At 39.2% G+C, this 25,271-nt stretch overlaps 1 protein-coding gene across 1 annotated transcript; it reads right to left on the reverse strand.

Moving 5' to 3' along the window:
* Positions 1 to 2,974: 2,974 nt before the first annotated feature.
* On the reverse strand, positions 2,975 to 10,897 carry TSHZ2 (teashirt zinc finger homeobox 2). Its single transcript, XM_009484354.2, has 2 exons — positions 10,825 to 10,897; positions 2,975 to 6,045 (listed from the first exon to the last, which is right to left on the reverse strand). Exons 1-2 carry the CDS (start codon positions 10,895 to 10,897, stop codon positions 2,975 to 2,977), a joined length of 3,144 nt encoding a protein of 1,047 aa, XP_009482629.2.
* Between the last annotated feature and the right edge of the window lie 14,374 nt (positions 10,898 to 25,271).

Genomic DNA, 25,271 nt, shown 5'->3' on the forward strand with positions numbered 1-25,271 from the left:
AATTTCTTGTAAACAGCCTCACAGAGGTCTTAAAAATAAATTCATATACATAACACATTTTTCTACAGTACTAACTCAGATTATTCATTTATATTTTTAATGATAGTTAACATTTTAAAATACAACCTTTAATAGTAAATTTCATTGAAATATAGAAAGCATTTTATGGATTTCTATACTTCGAATACTCTTTCCACTGTTTTATTTCCATTTATTTCCATATATTTTCTCTATTTTTATTTCTATTTCACTACAATATTGCCTAGAAGAAGCAAACACAAATACATGTGTGTGTTTTAAGAATCACAGTATGCTTTATATTTCTGGTTTCTAAATACTGTGCTCTCCTCTATGTTATTATTCAAATGTATACTGAATCTTAAAAATAACATGGTAAGAATAAGTAAACTCTGAAAATCCCTGTTATTTGATTTAGTCTCCTTGCAGATCTCAGGGAGAAACCATATGAATAACCTCTGACCTCCACACTTCTAACATAGTCAGAACTTTGGTAGGCTTACGGCTCCAAAACTGTAATAAAATCTTTACAATGCTATCCAAAATACCCCATCATTTCATACAATTTGTGCTATCATGCATACCAACTAAAATTATAGTTCCAGATAACAGTGCTATCACCTGTCATTGCAATTTAAATATCTTTTTTCAAAGGTAAGATACAACCTGCATCTTGATATAAATTAGAAATGGATGAGTATTAAGAGGACAGCAATTTCTCGGTACCCAAAGGCAGGAAGGACAGTACCTTATTTATGTAGTTACATATCACCTGAATAATACCCACAATGTGTTTGTGCAGGTTATTACAATGCAGAAACCACTTTTTTTTTTTCCCCTTGGAGACTTCTTTTTTCTCTGTATTTGTTCCCCAAATCCTCAGAAATAGTAACATGTTTATGAAGGTGGGTGTTTGGTTTGCCTCTTTGTAATAACACGGTGCTTTTAAGACCAAATCTGAAACATATGTCATGTATTAAGCCATGAATGTGCCAAAATAATTGTTATATTAATATATTTGGCAGATAGTGTTTGTTTGATAGTTCCCAAATTATTGGTTTGCTCTGATATCTCTTGTGTGAAACCTATGAATGTCAGAGTCTTAATAATCATTAATGGGTGGGAAGGAAACAAAGTATGGTATATTTTTCCTAACCAACCTCTTGTAGTTTTCTGATATCTTGTCAGGTACGTTGATTGTGAATGGTCAGATAAACAAGGAACATTGATTTGTTGAGTTCTAATGTTGGGTTAAAACCGCCAAAAATAGAAACTTAAGGGTATTAGCTCTATTTAGAAAACAAACTCCTTTTGAGTTAGATGGAATTTTGCTGGCTAAAATATGCAGAAAGGATAAATCCAGACAAATGCAGACAGCATGTACAAGATGTATGCAAAACTTAAATCTTATTGCACTTGAATACTGACGTTATACTCTATAGTAATAGCTTCTATTACCCATCCCAAAGTAACCCTTTGATTAGTGGTTTAAATTATTCAAAAGTAGCCTTTTTAATGGAGCTTAAGTGATGCATAGTCCTTGTGCTGGCTCTGTACACAGAAAGTGTTTCTTAAAGCTTCATGAATATTTGCAGCAAACAAATGTGAAATCTTCACACAAACGGGTATTCATGCTCAAAGTGCTTGCACCCTCAATTAGCCAGAGAATAGCCACAATAGCAGGTGGCGTAAGTGACAACTCACAACACATCTTTAATTTTGACTGTCTGACGAATTCATTTTCTGAATGTTATTCAGGTAATGAACACGCTGAAGAAAATCTGAATCTGCACATGATTATTGTGTGAACAGAAGCAGAGATTGAGTCTGCTGGAGAAATTGTTGGGAATGACTAACAGAGTCTTCCTGGAAATCAACTTGTTAGAACAAAACACTTCTATTTGGACTTTTAGTTGATGTTCTGCATATTTATTTAAATCAAGAATATGCAAGTTTGTGAATCAAGTAAAATTAAAAATGCAAAAATTGTGTGTCAGTTGAATATTACATTACATGTTATAAACATTGGTTGTGGCAGTACTTCGGTTTGTCTATCTTTCAGCAAAAAATAGCAACACTAATGTAGAAGTATCCTACTAACATGTCTTTGAAATATTAAGCTTGTAAAAAAATCTAGCTGCTTCCTCAATTAAGCATTAACCCCCCCAGGTTATACAAAAACTTGCACTGAAGTCAGTGATGTTTATGGATTGACTAGCACTCCCACCAGCAAAATATAATCAAACACCTTAAAGATTAAAAAAGGAATGATGGCGAGATAGGTTAAAATGATGCGACAAAAAAGGCCACTCACAATAGTAAGTGTTTAAGTAAGTGTAAAATATTATAATATTTTACAAAACTGAATATCCAAATATCAACAAAAGAATAAGCAAACTTCTAGATATAAAATTCTCAGAGTTATTTGTAGATCCTTGAGGCTGGGTTTGAGATTATGAGACACTTGGAATAATTAAGATTTTGCTAATTTGACATTTGAATTGTCCTCTTTTCCCCCATCAAAATCAGACTGACTGGTGTGTTTGCACTGAAAGAGGTAATAATCTTTTTTTTGTTTTCAGTGCTTTTTTCCTGCTTTTTCCATTCTCATTGCAAAGAGTAGCATGTAGTTGTTGCATTCCACATTGAAGTGCATAGGACATGAAACAATTAATTCTTAGAAACAAAAAAGAGAGTGAGAACTGGGAAAACAGCTATTTTGAAAATATCAGTAAGAAGCAACTTTTCTATTTAGGACAATGTGGTTATGGATTTACCAAGCTCTCTTCTTGAAAACATTATAAAATGGATATGTACATGCAATTAGATTAACGAAACAGGAGTACATTATGCATTTTATACTGTTTTCCTACATTTAAGAAAGTACAAATGTCTTAGGAAGCCTCCTTAAAATGATGAAATTAAAACTCACTATAGAGCATGCATACCTTAAGAGTTATTCTTCATCCACTTCTGCTACAAATTGTGAATGGTGTTCTGGTGACTTGCTGTGTGTTTTGCTTAGATGAAGTTTTACTGCATGTTTGCTCGCAAATGTCCGACAGCACAACTTACATTTGAACTTAGAGTCTGTGTCCTCTTCTCCAGCTATTGTTTCAGGAGATCTTTGAACTGAAACTCTGGAGATTTCTTGCTCTACCTTGGTTTGCTGCTCCACAGCCAGCCTGTTCATGTCTTTCATTTGGAAACCTAGATGAGATTCTAAGTGGCTAATGTAAGTAGATGGGGTTCGAAACTGAGACGCACAGTCGCTGCAATAAAAGACTGGATGTCCTTTGTCCATGTTTTTCAAAAACTTTGTTCCTCCGGTTTTCCTAAGTTGATACTTGACATTTGCCAGCCAGTGGCTGATGGTGGTCATTGACAGTCCAGTAAATTTTGAAATCTGCATGCGCTCTTGTGGGCCTAGATCTGATAGTAAATATTTACCTTCAGATGTCTGGAAGAGGCTGGAAGCAAACTGAGCTTGCAAAATGAGAAGATGCTGAGGGTTCCAGTTTGACTGTCTGCCCTTCCTTTTATGCAGAGTGGAGACTTCTGTTGAGACATCCTCAAAGCGTCGGACATCTATTTCCAATTTCATAGACGGGATCCTTGAAGATGCAGCAGGTTTTGGTGTAGTAGCTTTGGGAAGAACTTTGACCATGTCAGCAATGTCAGACAGAGCATGTTTTTGAGGTGGAGAAGTACAAGATTGTGCTTGAGCTGACTCAGCTTTCTTGCCTTTGGATTTGGTCAGGTCAATAGGCTGATCATTGTTTTCAAACAAATAGTGCCTGGACACACTTGCAGGCTTTGGTGGGGTTGGAGCAGGAGATAAAACTGGCTTCTCCATCATATTTAGATTAGGTTTGTGGAACATAGAAATTGTGCTAGAGCTGGGGCTGGAGTTGGATTGAGGCCGTAAAGGCTCAGTGGCTTTGCCCAAGTGATTATTCAGTACTGACTGCAGCGCACTGAGAGGGTTGACACAAGGCAGTTCAGACGAATGGTTGGCAGCAGCACAACCATTACTAAGAGAAGCTGCTGTTGGCTCCTTGAGGACTGGTTTTTCTTTTCCGCTGTCCTCTTTAATTTTGTCTTCTTCTTTCAAGGGACATGGTTCTATCTTTTTTGGCTCCACAGAGGCTTCAGATTTGAGGAGAGGTTCTCTCTCGCTCTGGCTGAGTGAGGCAGGCTCAGCTTGGATGCCCTCTTTAGCATAGTCCTTTTGTACCTCCTCCTTGTCATCACTTTCCTTCTTCACTTGAGTGCACTGGGCCACATTTGCTGAGATAGGGACCAGAGGCATGACCTTCCACTTCGGAGCTATCGGCCTCAATTTATTGGTGATCGTTGGCCTGATTTGCAGTACTTGGGAACCCACAGGCAAAGATGGTTTAGCTCCTTCTGAGAGCTGATAAGCTGCATGGATGCTGGGATATGCACTCCAGCTGGGCGCTCCATTTTGAGCTTTATTGATGGCTGTTGTGACAGTGTTCTCCAAGGACTTTAAAATGTCACCACCACCCTTTGAACCATCTTCTAAATCTTCTTCTCTGAGGTACTGGTATTTCATTGTGGGATCCAGTGGTTTCTGAAGAGTGTCTTCATACTCTTCAGTTTTTACTGTTTTCTCATCTTTGTTCGCGTCATCAGCTTTATCTTTTTTACTTTCTTTTTTTAGTTCGGAGGTGGGAGCTATGCATTCTGCAGGTGATTTACTGGTTGATTTTGAAACCGGGCTGTCATTGGCTGGTGCTTCAGACAGTGATTGCATTTTTTCCACAGCTAAAGGATCCAGAACAAGCTGCTTTCCTTTCTTTGAAGCTGAACTTGTGACTTTCAAGAAATGGCCAGTGACCATCATGTGGGTTGTGAGCTGCTGCAAGGTATCATGGGAACTTCCACATTCCATACACTTCAAAATCTGGGATTTGCAGGCCTCAAACTGCCACGTATAGCTGGCACCATTCTGGTAGCCGTAGCGGTTGTTAGATGATAATTGTAGGTTCGCATTCTTCTGAGGAGAAAAAGTGTCTGAGAAAGACCCCGTCGTGGAATCAGGGGAACAAGGCCTGTTAACATCAAACACACGTTTCTTTGCTGGAGTGACCATTTTTGAAGAAATGGTTGGTACCGGCTCCTTCAAAGGCACTTTTTGGTAATGTTTTGTTTTTATCATATGAACACTCAGATCTTGAAGGGAATCAAAAGAGTCGCCACAGAACATACATTTCAGAACTTTTTGTGCATCTTCCTTGTCCATGTCCTGGAAAGCCCTTTTTCGGGGCTTTGAGTAGCTGGTAGGTCTGTGCTTGTCCTTTTTATGGTTGTCATCTTGGTAGTGACCTGTCTCATTCATATGAACCGTTAGTTCTACCAGTGTGTCATAGGCAGCGCTGCACTGCCGGCACCGAAACCGGCTGGCACCCGTGAACACAGTTCCACACATTTTGCTGCTCTGCCTGTAGAGCTGGACCGAGCTGAACAGGTTGGGTTTCGAGACAGGTCTGGAAGGTAAATTCTGCTGCAAGCTTTTTGACAGCGCATCTTGGTGCCAATCAAAATCAGCTTTGTTCCCTCCATTTCTGTTGTCACAACTCCTCTTTTCAGAGTTAGACAACTTGAAACCCAGCCCTAAGCCTGTCCAGTAAGAGTCTGACAGTATGTTGGCATAGACTGCTGTCATTTTATCCATGCAATCATGTGCTTCATTCTGGGCTTTGGGATGGGCGCTGGTTTTTGTGTCCTGTGGCTCTCTAGAGCAAATGCTTTTAATATCTGCCACATGGTCACTACCATCACTTAGTAGCGATTCATTTTCTGCATCCTGGTTAGATATATGACTGACAGGGGAATTCTGGTAACTAAAGTTCCCTTTCTGCTCAGGACCCACTTCGTGTTCCTCATCCGTGCCAGTGTCATTGCTGCCCTGAAGTTGAGCAGTTGAGTTGTTGTCGTCATCATCTTCTTCCTCCTCCTTTATATCTTCCTCTTGCTTTAAATCTTCCTCTTGGACATAACCTGAAATGTAATGTCAATATATGAAATAACTTGTTAAAGTAGAATACTACAGTTCGAGCTTCCTAGTTTCACTATATGTTTTCTTTACCGGACTTCATTTTAATCTACAACTTTATTGCCTGTACGTTCTGGAAGTGACAAAAGCCAAATGATGTCTCTTTTTGAGAAGGTTGCTGCATTTTATTGGCAGATGATCATAATTCTTTATAACTGCCAGAGATTCTGAGTTAATAATTTTCCTGTCATGGGAGTATAATTCTAACTGCCTTGTAATGGGACAGTTGGAAAATTCATATGTAAGAATTTAAAGTTTATACTAAAAGCTTCAATTCTATCAAATTGTTTTTAGCCTCAGTGAAAGAAAGGATGGAATTGGCAAGGAACAGAAGAAAATAACTGACATAATCTTCCTGGTTCATAGCATCATCTAGGTACAGTAACCTTTTGCCATCTGATCACCTAAAAATGCACTTCAGAATGTACACAAATAATTTATATGTCAAAATACAATATCTGAAAGTGCTAATAGGCATAAGTGGAACTCTTTTGTTTATAAAAGTAATGTACTGTGTACCACAAAAGCAAATTGTGCTTTTCTTTGACAAATTAACTAACTAATTAATTAATTAATTAAGGAATTGGGGGGTGGCATCTGGCCTTGTATCAGCAGTAATTCTGCCTAAGTTACAGGAGATTATCTGGTTAAAAACAGACTGAAGAATTAGAGAAGAGGATTTTTAACGGTGAACTGGCTCCATCGCAGTCATTGGATAAATTCACAATATCTCAACACAGTCAGCAATTCACTCCCAGACCCCCACAAGAAGGGATGGAGCAGAACGAATGGTTCAGATATGTTTCCACAAAACCCCAGGGTAATTTTTTTAACAGCCACTGCAAAGCTGTTATGCACAATGCAAACAGACATTGAAACAATTCACTGTTATAGACAGGCACTCATCAAAACTAAATGTTGATTTCAGAAGCACAGGTCTTAGTAGGAGATATGTTGATGAGCTCTTCCAGTTAGGTGCAAAGGCAGTGCTGCTAACCCCAGTGACTGCACTGCAGTCTCAGGAGTACTTTGTCGTGTTTGCTTAAGATTGAGCTTTTTGTGTCAGGTAAGTATGTGAAAAAACCCCCCACCCAACCCAAAACCCCCACATCCCCCAAATCAAAGCTGCCCTTAAAAATCCCTAAGCAAAAATAAAATAAAACACTAGTACTCATAATTGTGAATTAACCCTAAAACCTCTGAAAGCACAAGGTAAGTGACCCTAAAAGTGTTATTTGTTTAAAATCCAATTCCTTCCCATCTTCTGAGAAAAGCCTTTTTATGGCTTTTTGAGAACCTGGCTCATTTTGCTCCCTTGAATTTGGCACTCCTGCACAAATGACATCCTTTTAGCAAATCAAAAGGGATGGGCAGAAAAGGTAGAAGCATATTGGTTAACACATGGACAAAGCCTTCCACAGTTTTTTCAGGTATGTGTTTCCATTTTTCAATCTATTTGCATGTGTATCTCACCCCTTCCAACACATTTACCGCCAAGCCGAAGAGATGAACCGGAATAAGAGGAACTGTTTCCTGGATGAAGCTGCAGTGTAAGAGGGAAATGATGGCTCTGTCTGTGGATGGGCTAAGAAACCCACAGGAGTCATCTTTCCTACACCCTCCTCCTGGTCTTAGGACCTGCACAGATGACACCAGCTTAGAGCTGGGCTTGGCTTACAGCAGGGGTGATACCAGGCAGCTTCACAACCAGAGGCAAAGATAACAGCAGTGGCTATGAGTAAAAGACCTGGACACCATTTTAGCATGATAAAATAATGATCACATAGTAGTAGGAAGACTGTGCTCTTCAGCAGACGCTTTCAGCAAAGAAGCCAAATATTAAATATTAATTGTTAAAGATTAAAAAATAAGCCTTTTAGTCGTGTGTTGGGGTACAGCAAGTATTAGTAGCCCCATTTACAGATGATCAGACTGAGGCAGGCAGCAAAGACAACACACAACACAAAGTATTTTTTTCTCCTCTCTGAACTTCTTCCCTAATAACCAGATAATACTTTCCATGTACCCCTCTCTGAGCTTGCATGTTTTTCAGGGCACCAAGAAGAGCGGAGGGACATGGAGGCGGCAAAAGCTCCTACACGTCATGAGTAGTAACCTTGTTAAACAAGCAGCACGAACCGATGAGCCGGACTGACATGGTTCTCACGGTGTTAGAGATACTGTACAGCGTAGGTAGCGACGCTGGCCCCTTGCCAGGCTGTATCACAGTGCCAAGCATATTACACTGAGCAAAACAAAAATAAGGAGGGAATCCAATGAAGGAATCAGCCAAAACAGACAACAAATAGCATTCACACAGTTTTGGGTCGGTGCAAATTTGATTCTCCATTTCAGCACCAATTCTTTGAATACTATTAACCCATTTTTCACTGGAAGCTAATTTTTTCCTTTGGAAGATACATACAGTAGTTTCTTCCTCACAATATCCTTTGTCCTTCTAAAAGGATTTACTAGGAGAAGCAGAAGTACCAGACAGCTGCACATCCCCCACAATACAGATAAAATTTTCTGCTTAATTAGGCATTGACATGTTTACTATAACCTTTACAGAAGAGTAACTCGTGCTGAGAAATCCTCTTTTTTGTGCCTGTATAAGATACAAACACAGTCTTATGAAAGTGGTAAAAGTAACTTACTAGAAAGCACCACCAAAATTTCATAAAACTATGAGTCAGGTTCATTTTAATGGTTAAGAGTTCTGGGCAGCTTTGAAAACACATTTCAGTATCCTACCTGTAAAACCATTTCTGTTTATTTAAATGATTTAAATTGCTGTGGGCATATTAAGGACAGTGCAGACCTCTTCTGTGCAGGCAACCTAGGGTACAAGAAATGCATGTGTCCTTCCAACAGTGGTTTTTAGTACAATTTCATTGGACATGAAGTTTGATATTAACTGATGTAGCTATTTAACAGAAATAACATTAATTTAAGTGGACTTTGCATTATTTATTTTATAAGTAAAGGGTGTCTTAAGCCTGTACAGCCACATGCTTTAAATGCAGAGTCTGTAATAAGTAGCATAAATTTTGCACGTCATACTGATGTCCATATAATAAATTGTTGAGTGACCTGTTCTCTTCCCACCAGTTCTCCCCCAGGCTTATTCTGACATTCCAAGCCTCTGAGATGCTCATACATAGCTGACTTACAGGAAAAAAAAAAAAAAAAGAAATCCAAACTGAGTAATCAGATGAATGCTTCCTCCTTTTCCCAGATGAGAATTTTTCCCACCAAAATTAAACAGGCCCAGGCAGAGATGTAAGATGGGCAATGTGCGGTCCTGAAAAAGTGGGGGACTGAAATTTCACTATCTTGAAGACTGGACAAAATCCAGGAGCTTCAGAGCATTGAATGGAAGCAATTTCTGGCTTCCTAAATGGAAATACAGTATTTGGTTTTAGTGCTGATTGATCCCAAGATAGCGTATGTCAAAATCATGACATCAGTAAGGATAATATTACCATATGGATAATAATCATAAATACAATTCTAACATGTTTTAACTTTTGTCAAAATTTCCCTCTGTGCCTTCATGATTGGATTCATGGTAACTCAAGAAATCTGCTTCTTTAGGACAAGGGTTGTGATAAACAGCCAATTCTTTATTCTTCAAAAGATAATGTCTTCTTAGATATTTCTAGCGTATTTCTACAGAGTAGCTAAAAGAAAGTAAGTGCAGTTAATATACCTGCAAAAACTCTTTATTGAACTTAGGGGTCTAAAACTCCATCCACATCCACCTTGAAGCCTTGACCCTATGATGGAGACAGCACTGAGCAAAGCTCCCAGGGATGTTGAATCCAATATTGACTTTCAGGCCCTCACACCCGCGACTAACCTGTAATTTGCACCACGTTATACATCACTTCTGACCTTGAATTGTAGAGTGTGACTACATTTTTTTTTAAAGTGTTCATTCTGACTGTTAATTTTTCCACCAGTGGATGCTATTTTCCCTCAAATTTGCTCTTTTTCCACATAGAGAAACATTTCTTAAAATATACATATACATGTTTCTTTCCAAGACTGGAAAATTTATTTTCTGCCAAGAAAAGGGACAGTGAATCATTGTCCAGAACAACGCTGCTAATCCATGTAAAACCCATGCACCATCTGCACTTCTTCATATATATATTCCAGTTTTACTTGAAATAACATCATTAGTAGAGCAATCTTACAGTGCTATAAGGTGATCTTGTTTCCTTCTTGTCTGGCTTCAGCTCAAACATCTTTTTGTGTTTGGCAGAAGCTGTTTCTTTCTCTGAAATATTTCATGCAGATAATGGATAATGACCATTTCTCATTCCTTTTTCTCAAAAATGTCTAACTACATTAGCTACCCAAAGACAAACCTTACCCTGGCTCTTTGTAGAAGTTCATAGCTATAGATTCATCCCAGTTTGAAAATCAACTAAAGAGATAAATAGGCAACTGAGGGAAAAAAAAAAAAAAATCCCTATTCTGTTGCATAACTCTTGTATCAAAGACATTTTGGAATTTAACAGGGCTAAAACCAATGCAGAACTCTGGAAATACAATGGAGTTTCATAGAAAGAACTCTCAAAACACGAAATCTGTAATACAAGGTTGAATTATGTCATTTCAGAGCTTTCTAAACTATGTTAACATTTCTGTACTACCAGGGAAATAACTTTCTGTTAAGTTCTACAAGATGGAAAGAAAACGCAGGGAAAGGTTACCATTCTCACCACGGAGGGAGATGAGAGTGTCTGGTTCTGAATCATGGGTGTAGGAGATGAAGGGCATCTCCATCACCTGGACTAAATGTCCTGGTAGTGTGAGGTTTATCCTAAAGTTATGTGCATGCTGAGGAAGGTTTTAGATGGTCTCAAAACCTCAGAAAGGGCTGCATATGCTGAATCACCTCTTCTCTGGGAAGCCAGTTAATTACTTTGGATAATGGGAAGGTATTAGAACCTTTTGCTGCTATTACTATTTACCATCACATCCAAATTAATTTTGCAGTGGCCCAGTTAGGAAGCTCCAATCACCACCCTAGTGATGCAATTTTGTCTCCAAAACAATATGTCATCTCAAAGGAGAGATTTTTCCCAACATTGCTTTGCCTTTTTTCTAGACCTTTCTTTTTCAAATAGTTACAGCAGCTGATACCATGGCATGAATTTCTGCCTATTGCAGAGTAGGAAAAGAAACATCCACTACCATCCACTGCTGGAGGATAGAAGCAACGTCTGTGGTGCCAAGCTTGCAAGCCTCTGCAGCTTAGGAGCAAGGAAACTTGGAGTGGCTTCTGCCATAACTGAATTTTAACACGCAAAGGCAATTCCGTGGAGCCATAACCATTATTTATATATGATGCTGAAATGAAGCAATTTTGGGCTTTCATTTTGTTGTACTCTAATTAGAGTTGTATTATAAAGTTTTCTATTAAATGTCCAATTTCCTACTGGTTAAGAAGGCAAAATACCCACTAGTTTCAGTGGGACTTTTAGCAGCACAAAGGAGAACAGATTATGTCTTTTGTACACAGTTATGAGTCAAATGAAAATGATCAGTGTCTGGAAGCTTATGTGCAGGGAACTGGCTTGTGAGCGACCCATAAACTCTAAGCAAAACCAATAATAAAACAGGCAAAAAAACCAAACAAAAGGAAGACTGAAAGAAGAGAGGTGAGCTGATGCGCTCTGCTGAGCTGAGAGTTGATAGCAGGGACAGAATTATTATGGAGTTTTTTCTTGAATAATTTTCCTTAAGGATGATGTTGTTTACATAGTTAGTTATTGCACTGCGAAAAAAAAGCGACTTCGGTCATATTTGCCTTGCTCTGGATTCAGTCAGTTTGAATGGCTGAATTGCCAGGCGCTAGCTGTTGCAGAAATGGATTTAACCATGTTCAGAGCCAACAGTTCTAGTTCCTTACATGAGGGCTCACGGTGTACCTGACTGAGTAATTTGCCTTTGGTTAAAAACATTTCTGTTTGTTATTTTCTACAAAGCCCTGGGACTTACAATTTCGTTGTTTCAAGCAGCTGAAGGTGTTTGACATTCTCCAGATTGTATTTTCAACAAATGTGCTTCTAATGAAGGCTATGAATCGTTGCACCTCTTGAATGCAAAGACCTCGACCTTCCCAGCCCTTTGCTGTGCGGAGCAGCAGCCCCCGGCTCTGCCCCGCCGTCCCGCCCGCCCGTCCCGCGTGCCAAAGTCCTCGCCCTGTCCTCAGCGGGCGACGTTCCACACCGCCATCAGGCAGTCATCACAGCGCCACAACATCCATGTGCCTCGCGTTTCCTTGCTAGTGCAGACGCAAAGGGTGCTTTCCAAAACACCGGTTGGTCCTGAACAATTAAAGGAATACAGTATCAGCAAATATGTTTTCCTCATTAGTCATTTTAATTGCACCAGTGTAAATCACTTCACTGATGAAAACATCAGCCTGAAACTTTTGTCTCTCTTTGCCTTTCTTCTGTTTTCTTTTGTCCTATTCACTGTTGTGGAAAACAGCAGAGTGGCTTTGTAAATTTATAGATTACCTCATTTCAAATCCAAGTTTCAAATTATGTTTTCCCTCTTTCATTATCCTAGGTTCCCCTAAATACCAATCTAAATTTCTTTAAATGGCATGAGCTACCAATCAGAATCACAAAAAAATACATATCTATATAAATTGAAATTGTAATGAGTCTTACCAGTGTATTGCTAGCACTTTGGTTCATTTGATATGAACTTTGTTTTTTTAAAGTACCACATGGTAAGGCTTTGAAACTTCAGTTTGTAAAAAAAAACTGTAACAGCCTTACAGCCTTTGAAGTCACTACTGATATAACTCTGAACAGATCCATTCAAGTTCAACTAACATCAGACAAATGTTTAGTGTATCAGAGGAAGCCACAAAAGCAAGGATTTCATCAATATTTCACAACAGCCTCAGGGAAACTGTAGATTGCAATGCTGTAGGGCAGCTAATGGAATTACACACAAGGGTTTTGTACATTTAAAATAAGCAGCTACTAAAAAAATTACCCTTCAGTTTGATAGAAACTGTATAAAACTGCAGATGGGAAACAATTAAATAGCTACCAACATTTATCCATGTCAGCCTGATAGGTCATTTAATAACAGGTATTTCTTTCCTTCTTTCTTTTTTTTCCTGGTAGGGCAATAATAAAGATTAACATTTATGAAAAGTAGCATAAAATATAGTACAGCCAAATGAATAATTAAAGATGCTTCTGAAGAATTTGTTTGCTATTGTACGGCCATGAAGACTGCTCTCCAGTAATGAAGTACATTTATATTAAATACAATTATAAATAGAAAGAAGATGAGGATTATGTTTATGGACACTTGCTTTTTATCCTAAAAATAATAAATCTTTGACTCATTTCTATTGAATCCATGGCTTATCTCATGGACAGCATTTCTTCACAATATATTCCCCTTGAAAAGAGTTGGGCCCTGGCTTTGAATGTACGTGGGGTACACCTGAAGCTGGACATACGAGATGTAATAAACCAGTGAAAGAGCAACGCTTTCCCAGAAAGGCTCCTGAGCATAGTGAAGAATTCTGCCTACGAAAGCACGATGTTTATTCTAAAAATAGGTCCATATAATCACATTCCTTTTCATTACTACGTTCAGGGTGTAAAAATCTTGACGTACTAGCCCTTCACACAGTTGTTTTTGAGTGTTTAGGTATGGTCTGCTACTGGGGGAAATTACTGTTTCTCTTAATAACTGATGCTTGTTCAGTGCATTGAATAGCACGATGTGAGAAACAAATTATTTGATTATTATTTTTAACAGGCTGCTTATTTCTTGGCCTCTCCAATTCAAAACAGAGCAGCTTGGCTAAATACAATGGAGTACCCAGCCTCATGCAGACGAATTTAAGCCCCAGTTCAAGAAAGCTCATAAACGTGTTAAGTTTGTCCCATTTGGGGTAAGAGTAAATAGGCTTATCTGCCATAAAGAGAGGCTATGGCATGATGATGCTTTGCTGCCATAATTATTTAACAATCAATTATTAATATGTAAACAATAGCAGCCTGATTTCAGTAATGTAGCTAAGGATTAAATGAGTCAGCCTCGACAGAAAATCTGCCAGAGCAAAGGGCTAAGAAACGGGCTCAAGTGTCATAACTCCAGCATCCGCCACCGATTGCTGAGGTGGCCTCTTGCAAGTCACACAGGATCAGTTCGAAGCTCAGATGTTTTTACGGATAACATCCATGAACAGACGTTTTCTCTTCAAAATCCCAGCCACCCTGCCTGTTGAACTGCAAAATGCTGCTTCTTGCACACGTTCTGCAGGAGCACACTGGGAAGTGCCTTGTGCTTGTATGGAGAACTGAAAATCTAGAGCTGCTTGAGTACTCAGCTTCATGATGCAGTGATGTGTAGAGATGAAGCCAACAGCACTTCTTACATGCATTTATTAAAGCGCAGAATTCATGCACAGCTGAAGATGCTGCATAAAATGCAAGCTCCCTGCAATAACTTGTTGACTAGGACCTAGTATTACAGCCTATTTTTAAAAAATATTAATATGGCTTTAAAAGTACACTATTAGTATTGTCTAAAGAGCAGCGGGCCTTTTGATTTTCCCTTTGGATATTGCAGCCCCAGTGAGATCTGTTTTAAGCCATACTTGCCAAATATTCATAAATCTGTGCTGGTTACTCATAGCTGGTTAAACCATGGTTGCAACATAATTTGTCTCTTAACATCTCTTTAGATAAGGTACATAAGTAGAAAGTGGGAGTTGAATGAAATGTATCTTCCTCATCTTCTTGCTTTGTTTTGATCTTGCATTTCAGGCAATAAAAAACTAGTTTTGAAGTGTGAATTTTCACTTGCTGGAATTTCAGCATAAAAGGGACACTAGTGAAGAATACACAGATCGTCAAGTGTTTTATTTATTTCCCTCTTTCTTTTCTTTTCAGGAATACACTGTTGCAAATGTTGGTCCAAATGAATAGGCTGTTTCTTTTGTGACAAATATTATGGCCAACAAACGTTGACTTTTGACCATTAGACATCTCTGCACTTGTAGCCACATAACCATCAAAGCACTAAGCCAGCATGAAGGTCATTACCCCAGACGGCATCCTACTTCGACTAACTTCTCAGATATGTAAGCAATAAGCAGTTGCAAGAGATTGATATGATACTTTGTGAGTAATTTGGATGAACTATAACACTAACCCAGTAAAGTATTATAATTTTAAATGTGTCCAGAAAATAATTGAAATTCTGGTTTAGCTTCATCATAATGCACAGTGCCGAGTATATTTAACAGCTGACTAGTTTAGCATGAATATTGCTTTACAAATGAGGTCATATTGTTTTTAAGAAACAATATTGCTATCAAACATGTTTAGGAGGAAAAGCAAGAGATTATGAGTACACTTTTAACCTTTCTGTCTCTTTCTATATCTGTTTACTATGGTGATTTAGGTGCTCAGTGTTGTTTGAAGGCAAACATAGAAGGTTCTGGCATTTAAAAGAGATCCAGTAATGAGCAACTGGCAGTCAGATTCTTTGTTATTATTACTCTGTCACAAAATCTCTGTTCTACATCACTCCATCTTTGCAACACCAGTCAGAGATGAGAAAGGTCAAAACATCTCCTTCAAACATACGGTCTGTACATGCACAACACCATTCCTGAGTCACATACAACAGCCAAAATTCAATCCATGCCATGGAAAAGAACGGAGTCCATAGGTAAAGAAGTTTCATTAGAGAGAAGGTCTTCCTCCTGCTGGCACTGACACAGTCCAGGTCAGGGTGGGATCACCTATTAATTCTAGTCCACAGGTTTCTTTTTTACCCCTTACCCTGTTGTCAGAATGAAGGATACCTAAACATGCCACCTAAAAGAGCACTTAATATATACAACGCATCCACCTACATAACATTCAGACATTTCTCTGCCCAAGGAAGTGGGCACACAGATCCTGCTTTTCACTTCTCATTGCAGTCAACAGTGAGAAGGCATCAGCAACTGTGATAAGAATCAATCTGTGATCCTTTGAAATCTGTTTCAAAGATGGAAATAACTTCTTTCAAGGACCTGCCCAAAATACTCCCTCTGCGAGAGGCGTGACTGCAGGTGCGCTCGTGCTGGCTTTGGTAGCACGAACTTGCAATCATTTTTACCCAAAGTTTTGGGGGAATCATATCTAACCACTCTCTTAATAGGTCAGCTTTATTATTACCGTTGTAATTTTATGAATGTACTGCCCCCAACACCAATACTGCACTACAAAAATCTTTTACCAACATGGAACAAAGGTCTTCCTGCCCCGAAAACCTCCCAGTTTTGATACTCTCCAGTGCTTTCCTTTCTCTTTCCAGACAATCTGGGATGCTGCCCTACAGTTTCCTTGCAGCTATGAAGGCCTATTAATAGCAAGAATACTCATAACCATCAGTAGTAAAATTAGTACTGTTGGTTCCATTCGGCAAGAAACTTGTGCAAAACAAATCAATCCACATCAAAAGGAAAAGCTTCCAACTGATATGGAAAAGAAATATAGTTTCCAAGTATCTACCAAGATTATTAAAATAACGGAAATGTCAAAGAAAAAACAAGAAAAATGATTGAAACACAAATATTAAGCTATGTTCTTTTAAATTGTGTCTCAAATGATCCAAGGAAGGACTTAGATCCAGGGCCAGTACACAGATCATTTACAGATCATAATCACCACAGTCTCAGTGTTGCATTCCTGCCTTGTCCTAAGTGATAACTGAAATTTATCATACGGGACAAAGCATAAAAAACCAGGCAGCAACAACAGGAGGCTGCAGCTGCACAGGATCAGCTTTTCCTGAATCTCAGCAAGAAATAACAGCTATGAGTTATGGTAAAAAAATCCAATAATCAGAAAGGTCACTTACTGACAGAAACAACTTCTTCAGCACAGGTATCATGATGTAACCACTGCTGAAGTGAGGGACCTCACTGGGTACAAAAAAGCCATATATTATATCCATCATAACTGGATTTAAGGCCTGCAGGAATTCACAAAGCAGTCTACTGGATCAAAAATCCAGATGCTGAAATCCTGGAAGAGCTGAAAGGGTGGATTAACCGTCTCTACTATCCAACTCTGTAACAGAATAAAAAAACTTTATAAACTTCCCTGCATTTTTTTTCCGGGGCCTCACTCAGACTTGGAAGGAAAAGCAACAGAGGGCTTCTGACCTCTACCAAATTACTCATAATACTGACTTTCTGAAAAATGAATTGCTGCTGCAGGCAAGCCCAAATATTAAAAAAGCCATTAAAAAAAGCACGCCATTTAAAATGTTTAAAGAATTAAAACATATTTATTGCTGCTTCTAGTAATCACAAGTGCAGACAAGAGCTTGGAAAAAAGGTCCAGGGAATTTTCAAGTGTGGTTAAATACACACAAAGAGCAAAACTTCTCCATTTTTGTTTTCATTCCTACCTCTTCCATTTCACTGCCTCCCAGGCATCAGCATGCAATTGGGACACCACCTTTCAAGCCGTGCACTTCTGCAGAGGAGCAAATGTACCTGGGATGTTTATTAAGGCATCATTATATGTCTGTGTGGCATCATTTATTTTCTGTGGAAGAGACCATGCCAGGTCAAGATCAACAGTTTGAGCAGACAATTCATCAGGTGGGAGCAGGTGGCAGGGGCGGTATAAGAAATCGCTCGAAAAGGAGTACAAAACTGAAATGGATGGAAGTGTAAAAGTAATAAGAAAGTGATCAGTGAAACTACGAACAACAGAAGATAAATCAAATGAAACAAGTGCAGAGCAGAGATCAGTCCAAGAGGGTTTCCTTAAACGTGAACAGGGCTTTAACCTCTATGACAACAGGTGAATCCATCTATAATGCTCTTCCTTGAAATTCTGCTGGGAATCAGGAGGATGAACAGAGCAGGACTGTTACTGGGGCATTCGGAAAGAATCGGTAAGAAAAACCAGTCTACTTTCTTAAAGCTGTGGTGGAAATGGATGCAGAGAGCATTTAGAAAATGAAGCATTACAAGGGATTTTGCACATTACATCTACACCCGTGTTCAAACTGCGTTTATATTGTGAGAGAGTGTTACAGGATCTGCACTTACATTTCGATTAAGACTCCTGAAGCAATGACTGAAATCTTATAGAAATAAAGAGTGGTAAGTGCACAATGATAGTAAAAATGGAGAAATGTTGAACAAGAACTGTTTAATAAAAGGAACGACTCGCACATCAACTTGAGTACTTCTTGAACTGAAACCCACCAAATAATTTTATTCAGGATTGGACTTCACACCAGTAAAATCCTTTTCCTATCAATAATCCAATTATTGATGACAAAAAGTCTTATGCACCTTATATAACACAGATTTTGGACTAACTACTGATAAAGTGAAAGGAAAACTTCCAAAAAAAATTTTTATATCAGTGGGAGTTGTATAAGCTTGGATCTGCACAGCTTTTTTGATAATACATGAGGATACACTGGCTATGGACACTAAGTTCTAGTTGATTTGCTAAGTAGAGAAAGTCCTTTGAGACTTTATGGGTAAAGTTCATTTGGAGCTATAAAATTGAAGCATTTATTACAGAGCAGTGGTCAACAGCACTTCATTATAGACTGTCTAAACACTTTCAGTTTATCCACTAGGTTCAAATGCAAACAATACTTCCCCTTTAAAGCATTTCTGGCTGATTCTCTTTCTCCAGGAACAACACATAAAAAAAGAATTTTTCATGTGTTTATCAATCTATGCTTAAATTTAAATGACGGCAAAGCACGTCACAGATCTAGCTAGTACTTGCACAAGGTTTGTCTTGAATGACTACCAATTTGCCATGTCTGCATGGGCTAATTACTGTATGTATTCACCAATGCACAGCTGGAATTTGACTAGTCTGTATTTGAATTTTTGAATTTTTGAATTTTTCAACATGTATTGTACTGCCAGTTCATTGCTCCTTCTGTGCAGTCAGTTCGCTTATACCGATTGGAAATCTGTTGCACAAAGAAAAACATGTTTAAAATAAGATTCAGAAAGACTGAAACTGCTTTTAACTCATTATTTAAGAATTGACTATGTTTTAATACTCTGCCTCTTACAAACAAGAGTCTTTATACGCACATTGGGAGAAGAATCAGCAAAACTGGCCATCTTTGCTGCTGCCTCAGAAAAAATCAGTTTAAACAAGCTAGATCTTTTGGCAACTCACTTCCTATCTAATGTCTTTGGTCCGTAAGCATAACCTAGCGCCTGCATTAACGCTCACAGATAAGGCAGCAGTGCGCCACACCAACAGCCCTTCCCCAAAGTATTTGCCTAAACTGAAAAGTCCTCCACAGACCCCGTTCAGGAGGCCCCAGCTGGCGTGTGGCAGAGCTGTCAACAGCCACATGCTATCAGACGTCACCGTGGCCGCTGACTAGTAGAGCTACGATACCACAGGAGTAGGAAACCTGGAAGATGCAGAAAGACAAACTTCTCAGAGTGGTTACCTACAAAGTCAGCTCATTTCAACCAGCTCTTGGGGTCTATCAGCCTTCATGCATCAATGAGATAAGCCTAACTCTCACCTGGAGTGTGCTTTGCCCATACGTGGCTTTCATTTCTAATAATTTTTCAGATGTTAATGGCATATTAACTTTTCCAGGCACAATAGGCTAAATTTCTTACTGGTGTAATTATTTTGAAGCAAATGGATTTAGGCTGAGGAAGAATTGGCTCCATGTTTTATTTTTCTTGGCTCTCTCTGTGCAGAACCTCTTTTTGTTCCTAGTGTTTCTTTTTGTCTGCTGGATATATATACACACACGTATACATACTCATTTTTTGCTGCCAATAAGAGTGGAAATAGGAAGTGCCTACATCCTAAACTCTCTAACAATGTATCCAAAATAGCAGCAATTTAGAAAAAAATCATTCTTGTAGCTGTTACTCAAAAGCCCTCACACTCCTGGCAAATAGCACACCTACGCTCACCGGTATTCTGTACGACCTGAGCATTTCTTCAGAAGACCCCTTCTTCCTCATCTTCTACCTGATAACTTTGGATATGTGTTAGCAGAGGCTCTGAAGCACAGTTCTGACGCCAGCCAATCCTACGGAAATGCAATCTAATTCCAGCAAAGAATTTTTTATTAACTCCATTTTATGGAAATTAAAATGTTGCCCATTACTTTGGAAATTAAACAGTGTATTTCCACTTCACCTCCTCTGTTATCATTAATCTAAAAAGAAGGATGAGACGATTTCCCATATTATTTCCCAATTTGTTTGTCCTCATGTCCTCTCATATGAAATTCATCTTCCTCCCTAGTCCTTTCGCAACACAATTTAGCCTCCCCAACCAGTATCAACTGCCACAATGTGGTTTCACCACTACCTGTTCTTCCTTCCTCTATGAGCAGCCACATTTTTTGCTTTTTCTCCTTGACACTGGTGAAAATGTTGGTGTTAGAGGAAGCAGACAATTAAAGGTCAAAAATTCAAGTGTTTTTCTGTTCCACCCTGTATTGCTGTCAGAGAGAAGCAATCATGCCTGCAAATGCACTTTACGGGGCTGAGAAGATCTGTTTCTCAACTTAAACTATGTAACATTTAAATATCAAAAACTTTGTTTTCTAATGAGGGAAGTATTGAGGGGGGAGAAATGAATTATATGCTTGATGTATACTGAAGGCTGGGAAAATTAAGGCCATTTCCCATGGTGAGAATGCAGTGATTTCAGTTTGTGAGAGTAAATTAAACCTTTGGGAGAATTTGTCTTCCATTAAATTGAACAGCTAAACAGGCACAGAAGATTTTAATGTCACCACCAACAAACCCCAAAGGTTACAAAAAGAAAAAGAAACACTGTTTTCTTGTTTGGAAGTTCTCTGTCTCTCTACCTAGGAAAAATGCAAACTGTAAATGTATGTTGAGACACAAAGACTCTTAAAGATCATAATTCCATTCCTATACCATATGCTATTAATGTCTGTCAACACTGTTTAGCCAGCAACTGCTGACAGAACCATATTTGCTATCTAAATACATCATAAATAAATCAGTAATGAACTGCTTTAGTAAACCTTCTGCACTGATTGGAAATACAGATCGAGTAAACAAACTCTGGGGATAGCATTTTGCAGCTAGAAGTATATACAACTGTTTAATGTCAATGACAAAGTCACTCACACCTCTCTTTCTGGCAAGACACGAGGCGGGTGAAAGAAAATCATAAGGATGGCAAAAGTGTTTAATCAATTGTAGCAAATGTACCTGTCAGCATTCATCATATTACCTCTCCTTTTTTTTTACCTTATGCAAATCTCAGAAAAGGGACTTTCAGCAGGTAGAGCTATAAAATCAGCTGGTAACAAAATCAAAACCCTTGGCTCGATCATGGTCTCATGACTAGGGAGATGGTCATCAAAACCCAGCTGAGGTTCCTGAGCTTTCCAAGTCAGACCTGTAATAAGCAAGCACAGGCTCTGCCGACTTCTTGGCAAACAAAAGAGCAGAGTTTGTCTTATTATTATAGAGTCTTTTTGAGGCAACGGCATATGCTCAATAGGAAAAAACCAGGAACTAGGACTGAGTCTCAAAGTGGATTCCTAACTCGGCTCCAGGTTAACTAGTAGTTTTGCACTGCAGAGCTTCTGCATGCTTCTGAAGGTAAAAATGGATGGACTTTTATGCCAGAATTTGGCTTTGAGATGTGGAATACACTGAAAACTCCAAGTACGTTGTTAATGTGCGAGATAAAAAATGGTAGGAAACATTCCCTTGTTTGTTCAAACAAACCTACCAAATGTTGTCTGGACACAAAGCAACTGTTTGGTGAAGAGGAGCTGGACCTAGAATTTATCTTGTGAGGTGGGATATTCAGAGAGGAATTAGTAGTAATGTTGACTGCTAGACTTAAAAAAATCTACTAGCACCATAAATTTGTAATTGAATAAATATTTCTAGTCTTCCCAACTCTTTTTTGACACAGGTTTTTTTTGAAAGTTACTTTCTGACAGCTTTCTGGTAATTAGACACCACAGCTTTATATCAGAAGAACAGTCTTAATTAAGACTGCAGAGAGATGCTAAAATTATAATTTCCTCTATGCTATACTGTAGCAGCAGAAATTGTTGGAGATCCCTGTGGGATGAGACTTAGTCCAGAATAAAACAAGTGCTAATTTACCACAATGCTTGCAATGGATGATATTTTAAAAAATAGAACTTATCTCCCAGATGGAGGATTAAAAGTTTCTCTTAATCCCATCAGACAATTAGACATCTTATCCTTTGTTCCCCCCAAAGTTACTTTCAGTTCACAACCCGAACACTCTGTATGAAGCAGAAAAAGCCCTGTTTACGAATTCAGATCATTGACAAGGCTCACAAAGCAGCGGCAGGTGTTAGTCTTTATGGCAGGAATTAGCTCTGTACACAGAGGGCTAACGCAAGGAAGGAGGAAGGCTGCAGCCTGTTATGCCCCACCAGCGGGGCACTCCCTCTGCCCTCAGCACAATACACCAGGATCCGTCACCCTGAATGCGCACCTTCCTCTGGTGCTCTGCGTGTCTCGTTCACCTGCGGTTAGGTGAGCAGATGCTAAATACTGAAATGGAAAAGGAAAGGAGCCTGGGTTAACAGGAGCATGGCTCTGTAAGGGAAGAAGGGTAGGATCTTATCTTCCAATAAATCAAGATATAAATTTAAATTATGAGCACCTTAAGAAGACTGAGGTTCATGCAGAAGAATACAGTGTAAGACAAGGTTCCCTCTGGTGTCATTTGTTTTTGTGACAAGCTGCAGAGATTGCTGGAACAGAAGAAGTCCCAAGCTCCTAAATACCATCTCAAGTAGAGTTCATGTAAAAAAGAAGAGAAGCGGCACCGTCTGGATGATAAACATTCATATTTTACAACCTTTCAGTTTACTTACTGATATATCTTTTTCTAACTATATTTGTTGTTTGTATCAGCTTGCCTAGGCAAAACAGAGCCATACATAATTCAGGGATAAAATTGCCATCAAGTCACTGCAGAATCTAAACAAATAGACCCCAAACATATATTTTTCATTAATAACCCTCCATTACCAAGTTCCGACACTTTGAACCAAAAATAAATAAATAAAATAGCAAGATAAAAAAGAAAGACACCTCATTATTTAATGCCAGTCTCCCTGGCTTTGTGCTCGGAGCAGGTGGAGGCATTGTCTGAAAAGTTAGCGCTTAATGTGACCTGGGAGCGGCGGCCCGGGCTGGCAGGGGAGGACACGGAGGAGCAATCAGCCACTTGGCCAAAGCTGTCACCAGTCCTCAAGCCTGCGAGACAAGGCTAAGTGTGGAAGCTCCCATGCCACTTACACATTTCATTTTGTGCTGTCTTCCTGTCCAAAAAAAGGAAGAAAGAAAAAAAAAAGAAGAAAACGGGAGGGGTGGAGTGGGGAAAAGGAGAGAGAAGAAAAAGTACTGTTAATTTACAAAGCTGAAAATAGCAGCTGCTAATGGGCTTTTGCACTCCTTCTTTAGTCACTGCAAGGTCACGATCAGAAGTAGCCTGTGATTGATTCTAAAGTGAAGCTCAGCTCTTCATGTCTGTAATGGACATTAAAAAATCTGAAAGGAGCTCAAAAGAGAAAACAAAAAAGTGACATCTTTTATGGAGCCGTGAAGTCCTCCAGGTTCTCAGAATGAACTTGGAGGTGGAGTCGTGCCCTGTTTTTTTAATTGTCCCTCATAATAATTATCGCACTACAAGGAACAATTAATTATACAGATTAGTCTAACTTCATCAATTTTATGGCCACTTTACTGCTATTTCTTACAGCTCTGTGAAGAACAGCCCTCCTCTTCCATCCCTGTGTTTAAAGGGTTAAATGAGATGAGTGACAGCCTTTCTGCATGATTTACAACTTCGAGCCCTGTAGTGAAACCAGCGCTTGATGGATGATCCTGAAAGACGGAGACTAACCATAAATCATGTCTTTGAATCATTGACAAAGATAAAGGAGAGAAAGAAAAAGCACTGGCATTGACATTCATTCTCCCAATAATGTACATTGACTAGTTACAATACAGAACCTTAATTAAAAAAGCGGACTCAAAGTAGTCACCTCAGCGTAGGGAACGCATCGCTCTGGACGGCTCATGAAAATCACAAATAAAAGTTCAAGCCACCTCCATGATAGGTTACCTCCCTGGGAAAAGCACTCAGATGTACACTTGCCACAGCCCTGCGCTAGAAAGTAAACGAAATAAACACTGGTCTTAACCTCCTCATTATTTAGCACCTAGCTTTCTTTTTTTGTGCCTGTTCTTAATTTCATCTTATTATTGTTAGAGCTGAACGCCAAGGCAGGGGAGAGCCCTGTTGTTTTAGGCACTGGATGTATTATGCGGAAATGCCAATCTTCAGCGGCAAAACAAAGCAAGCGCTATCATCTTTGCCTTACAGAGAACTGAGGCATCGAGAAATACAGCGACCTGTTCGGGGGGCCCCGTGGAAATCTGGAGTTTTTGAAAGGGGCACATGTTTGTGTATCATGGCATGCATGTGACAGAAAGGTGCTGGAACTGATAGGGATGTCCGTCCATCTAATGTTTCCAAATTTCTGGTAGAGATGAGAGGAAAACTCAAATACCCTGAGTCACAGTCCAGGAAGAGGAAATCATTGCTTAATCTCAGGTGCTCACATGAATCTTGCATGCTCACATGAAGGCTACTGGCTGCAGAAATGCATGACCTACCGTCTGCAAACACAGCAGCGGCACTTTTGTTATTTACTTCCCAAAAGTGTGTATTGTGCCTTTGCCTTTCAAAACTGGCACAGGGCACTTCTGTGATACATTTAATATTGCACAAGAAATGGGAGGAACCCCCAAATATCAGCCTCTAAGAGACTGAATGAAAGGCCAGCTGTGTAGCGATGAAGTTAAAGGACAGGTTAAGACCGATTTGGGAGAACTGCTAGCACCATCTGTAGTAGTACTGGGTCGTCCCATCTTTCTGCCCAAGGAAGACTGGCAGACTGGTAAAGAAATACATGCAAAGCAGTTGTGGACAGCACCCATTTTGTGTCTGTAAATGCGACGAAGGAATACACAAAGGGGGTGACTTTCTGAGTGAGCCCGTGCTGAGGCACGCAGCACCTTAAGCACCCATCTGAAAGC

This window comes from Pelecanus crispus, chromosome 14 (genome assembly GCF_030463565.1).
Source record: "Pelecanus crispus isolate bPelCri1 chromosome 14, bPelCri1.pri, whole genome shotgun sequence".
NCBI lineage: Eukaryota > Metazoa > Chordata > Aves > Pelecaniformes > Pelecanidae > Pelecanus > Pelecanus crispus.

Excerpts from the sequence above, each read along its gene's own strand:
- TSHZ2 (XM_009484354.2), bottom strand. The coding sequence starts at position 10,897 with ATGGAGATGCCCTTCATCTCCTACACCCATGATTCAGAACCAGACACT. Across the intron at positions 6,046-10,824 it reads CTCCCTCCGTGGTGAGAATG|GTTATGTCCAAGAGGAAGAT; the intron begins GTAACCTTTCCC and ends ATTACATTTCAG.